This window comes from Borostomias antarcticus (assembly GCF_949987555.1).
Source record: "Borostomias antarcticus genome assembly, chromosome: 21".
NCBI lineage: Eukaryota > Metazoa > Chordata > Actinopteri > Stomiiformes > Stomiidae > Borostomias > Borostomias antarcticus.
In genome coordinates, this window is record NC_140254.1 from 18,659,533 (window position 1) to 18,664,532 (window position 5,000).

At 48.2% G+C, this 5,000-nt stretch overlaps 1 protein-coding gene across 3 annotated transcripts in view; it reads left to right on the forward strand.

The window, feature by feature from the left end:
• Window positions 1-5,000, forward strand: part of cica (capicua transcriptional repressor a) — a 31,933-nt gene that overhangs the window by 18,606 nt on the left and 8,327 nt on the right. The window contains exons 11-14 of one of the 3 annotated variants that reach the window (XM_084455377.1): window positions 35-929; window positions 1,482-1,621; window positions 2,236-2,378; window positions 4,668-5,000. The exon at window positions 4,668-5,000 is cut by the window's right edge and continues 179 nt beyond it. In XM_084455377.1, coding sequence (XP_084311503.1) covers window positions 35-929; window positions 1,482-1,621; window positions 2,236-2,378; window positions 4,668-5,000 — 1,511 coding nt within the window. The remainder of the gene's footprint in view (window positions 1-34; window positions 930-1,481; window positions 1,622-2,235; window positions 2,379-4,667) is intronic. The other 2 variants (XM_084455378.1, XM_084455379.1) reach the window with 2 other exon arrangements.

The window sequence follows — 5,000 nt, forward strand, 5'->3', positions numbered from 1 at the left end:
ATTAAACCCTTGTCTTTGATCTCTCCTCCTCCAGCGTGGCTTCCAGCCGGTGGCCGTCTCCTCCCTCCCCTGCTCCTCCTCCCTCCCGCTGTCCTCCTCCAGCACAGCAGGGGGCAGCGCAGACGGCCCCGAGAGGAGGAGGAAGAGAGGGGGGGAGGGGGGAGAGGAGGCGAGCGGAGGATCTAAAAGAGGAGTAGAGGCGGGAGGAGGAGGGGGAGGGGGAGGGGGGCCGGTTCTCTCTCATTCTGCCCCGGGGTCCGTCCTCAACGCCCTGCCCCCCCCTGCCCTGGGACATGGTATCGCCCAGGTCCTGGGGGCGGTCCGGATGGCCCCCACCGTGGTGACCAACGTGGTGCGACCCATCACCAGCACGCCAATGGAAGGAGCCGTGGCTCTCAGCGCCCTCCCCCAGGAGAAAGCCACACTTCTGATTGGAGGAGGAGCAGGAGGTGGGCCAATCACAGCAGGGGGTGGGTACTTGTCCTCGTCCTTCCCCAATACCCTCAGTGTGGGCGGGGTCGCGCCGGGGGGATTGTTCACCGGTCTCATTCTGGGAGGAGCTTTCCCGGGCCAGCATACACTTCAGCTTATAACTCCACCCCAGCCGTTCTCCTGCCCCGCCCCCAGCCCCTCCCACAACATGTTGCCCCTCCCCCTGCTGCCGCCACAGTTCCTCCCCGCCTTCTCGTCCCCGGGCGCCGCCAAACAGCCAATCACGCAGCTCCAGTACATCCTGCCCACCCTCTCCGCCAGCACCACCAACCCCAAGAGCCCCTCACCCCAGCTACCCCTCCTGCAGCCAACCGGCATCCTCACACTGCCCTCCGCCCCGCCCACCCATGTCTCCCTGGCCAATGGAGTTCATTCGGGGGCGGGGATAAGATATGCGTCAGTCTCAGCAGTGGGAGGGGTCAGCCCTGCAGCAAGAGGTGAGACAGGGAGGAGTGGAGGGCTTAATGGAGGGGGATCTAGACCGGGGGTTGGGGACACGTTGGGGACCGTAGGACTGTGACTGCTGGGAAGAACCTAGATTGTGGGATCAGATGTAGTGAGATTGTCCATTAATATCGTCCTGGTGTCAGGCTTGTGTTTAGTCTTCCTCTTCTCTGTTCTTCAGTTTGTACTGATAGTATTTGGATGTATTAACCCTTTATTGCTCTCTCTCTCTGTCTATCTGTCTGTCTGTCCCTCCCTCCCTCCTTCCCTCCCCCTTCTCTCTCCCTCTCTTTTCCTTTCTCTCCACCTCTCTCCCTCTCTCTTTCTACCTCTCTCTACCTCTCCCCTTCTCTCTCCCTCTCTCTACCTCTCCTCTCTCTCCCTCTCTCTTTCTACCTCTCTCTACCTCTCCACTTCTCTCCCTCTCTCTACCTCTCCTCTCTCTCTCCCTCTCTCTTTCTACCTCTCTCTACCTCTCCTCTTCTCTCTCTCTCTCTCCCTCTCTCTTTCTACCTCTCTCTCCCCCTCTCTCTCCCTCTCTCCAGTCCATGCACAGTCTCCAGTCTTGCAGAGCAAGATGCTGGTTCCCATGGCAACAGTCAGAACAGGCTCTACTCCTCCTCAGTCCATTTCTCTGGTGGCCCCGCCCCTTCCTGTGCAGAATGGCGCTCAGACAGGAAACAAGGTGCCAGACTCTAAATCATCACAAGTTCACAACCTTCACACAACAGCTGTCCACAACGGGGACTGTTTTAGAAATGCCACCTCTATATCACAACTGCACTTTGTGTTAGTTTTTTAGTACGCAGACACAGTGTAAGTAAGTAAGTAAGTAAACCTTTATTTATAAAGCACATTTCACACAGCAGCAGTCGACCAAAGTGCTGAACAGTAGTAAAAATAATAGTTGATACAAATACAAAACAGGGGAATATGCAACAATACAAACATTAAAAACAGACAGCTTAAGGTCAGGGTGAATGAAACGCCAGGGAGTAAAGGTGAGTTTTCAAGGAGGATTTGAAAGTCTCCAGGGTCTGGGAGGATCTAATATGAAGAGGCCGATGGTTCCAGAGCCTGGGGGCCGCCGTCGCAAAAGCCCTGTCACCTCTAGACTTTAGCCTGGTCTGAGGCACTCACACTGGGGGTTTTATATCCAGGATAACTTCCACCATAGTGAAGTGGTATTCACTAGGTACTGTATGTCTCAAGTCCACACATATACCTACTGTGGCATCATCCCTTGGCTGACCTGTGTGTGTGTGTGTGTGTGTGTGTGTGTGTGTATGCGTGCCACAGATTATCCAGATAGCCCCCATGCCGGTGGTCCACCCCGCCGGAGCGATGCACCCTGGGAACCACTTCCCAGTTTCCATGGCAACGGCGATGCCCCCGGGGGCCGGCACTCCCCAGACGGTGCTCCTGACTCCGCCCCCCACCAGGTCATCATCCAGCTGACCTCAAACCGTGCACTACATCACATGTTATAACATGACTGAAATACAGTCACTACATCACATGTTATCACATGACTGATATACAGTCACTACATCACATGTTATATAACATGACTGATATACAGTCACTACATCACATGTTATCACATGACTGAAATACAGTCACTACATCACATGTTATCACATGACTGAAATACAGTCACTACATCACATGTTATCACATGACTGAAATACAGTCACTACATCACATGTTATCACATGACTGAAATACAGTCACTACATCACATGTTATCACATGACTGATATACAGTCACTACATCACATGTTATAACATGACTGATATACAGTCACTACATCACATGTTATGTAACACAACTGTAATACAGTCACTTCATCACATGTTATCACATGACTGATATACAGTCACTACATCACATGTTATCACATGACTGATATACAGTCACTACATCACATGTTATCACATGACTGAAATACAGTCACTACATCACATGTTATAACATGACTGATATACAGTCACTACATCACATGTTATAACATGACTGATATACAGTCACTACATCACATGTTATCACATGACTGATATACAGTCACTACATCACATGTTATAACATGACTGATATACAGTCACTACATCACATGTTATAACATGACTAATACAGTCACTACATGACATGTTATAACATGACTGATATACAGTCACTACATCACATGTTGTCACATGACTGATATACAGTCACTACATGACATGTTATAACATGACTGATATACAGTCACTACATCACATGTTATAACATGACTGATATACAGTCACTACATCACATGTTATCACATGACTGAAATACAGTCACTACATCACATGTTATCACATGACTGCTATACAGTCACTACATCACATGTTATCACATGACTGATATACAGTCACTACATCACATGTTGTCACATGACTGATATACAGTCACTACATCACATGTTATCACATGACTGAAATAGTCACTACATCACATGTTATAACATGACTGATATACAGTCACTACATCACATGTTATAACATGACTGATATACAGTCACTACATTACATGTTATAACATGACTGATATACAGTCACTACATCACATCTCATCACATGACTGAAATACAGTCACTACATCACATGTTATCACATGACTGATATACAGTCACTACATCACATGTTATCACATGACTGATATACAGTCACTACATCACATGTTATCACATGACTGAAATACAGTCACTACATCACATGTTATCACATGACTGATATACAGTCACTACATCACATGTTATCACATGACTGATATACAGTCACTACATCACATGTTATCACATGACTGATATACAGTCACTACTGCCACCAGGTCATCATCCAGCTAACCTCAAACCGTACACTACATCACATGTTATAACATGACTAGTCTCACAAGTCGACTTCCCGTCCGGATTTTCTACCACGTCTGGTATTCAGGCGCTGACATTTTGTTGAAGAAAGTTGGGAAAAAATTCCATAGAGAATAGTAGACAGTCAGGACAGGAAGTGATGAGTTTTTTTAAGAACTTCCTTTTACAAATTCCAAGCGGCTGAAGTCCAAACTCTCCTCCTCCGAGACTATAACATGACTGATATACAGTCACTACTGCTGCACGGATTGATTTAGAAGATAAGATAAGATACTTTATTGATCCCCTCAGGGGGAATTTTGGCGTTTCAGCAGTTGAAAAATGACAGAAAGGTTGGAAAGGAAGGAAACGCTAGATAGGGAGTAATAAAAAGGCACTAGGTAAGGGGAGAGGGGTAGCAACATAAAAAAGAGGGATATTAGGGACTATAACAGCCATATGTACAGTAGCTGTGCAGTATAGAATACAATATGACAAGATATATACGTATGTACCTGCATACATTCAGTCAGTATAAATATAAATATAACTATACAGGTACAGTAGGTAAGTCAAGGAGTATGCATACATACATACATACATACATACATACATACAGTACATACATACATACATACATACATACAGGCTGTCTACGTATATCTAGTAATATACATGTATGCATACAGTACATACAGTAAGTAAACTAGATTGGCTGGTAGGACAGTCCCAAGCCTTTGTATACATTTGACTATCTAGTTTACGTCTGTTTTTACATGATATGTTTGAACTAAGCTCTGACCCTCCCCCCTCTCTCCCTCTCTCTCCCTCTCTCTCCCCCTCTCCTCTCTCCTGTAGGATCACCTATGTCCAGTCCACCCCAGGAGTAGTCTCTACGGCAACTGTCCAAGCCCCTCCCCCTCCATGCCCCACCTATCTGCCTTCTCCCCTGGCAACACTAGGCTTCACTGCCATCGCTGCGGCCAGCCAGACTCTCGTACAGCCAATCGTAGCAGGCCAGCCTCCCCTCCTAGCCCCGGCCCCTCCCTCTTCCAATGGCAGCTGCCTGTCACAGCCTCACGGCCCCGCCTCCATCGCTCCCGGAGCCAACCACCAGTTTCTCACCGCCATCTACCCCGCCCCCAACGTCACCGGGGCGGCGTCCGCGTTGTCGGCGGTCGCCACCGCCGC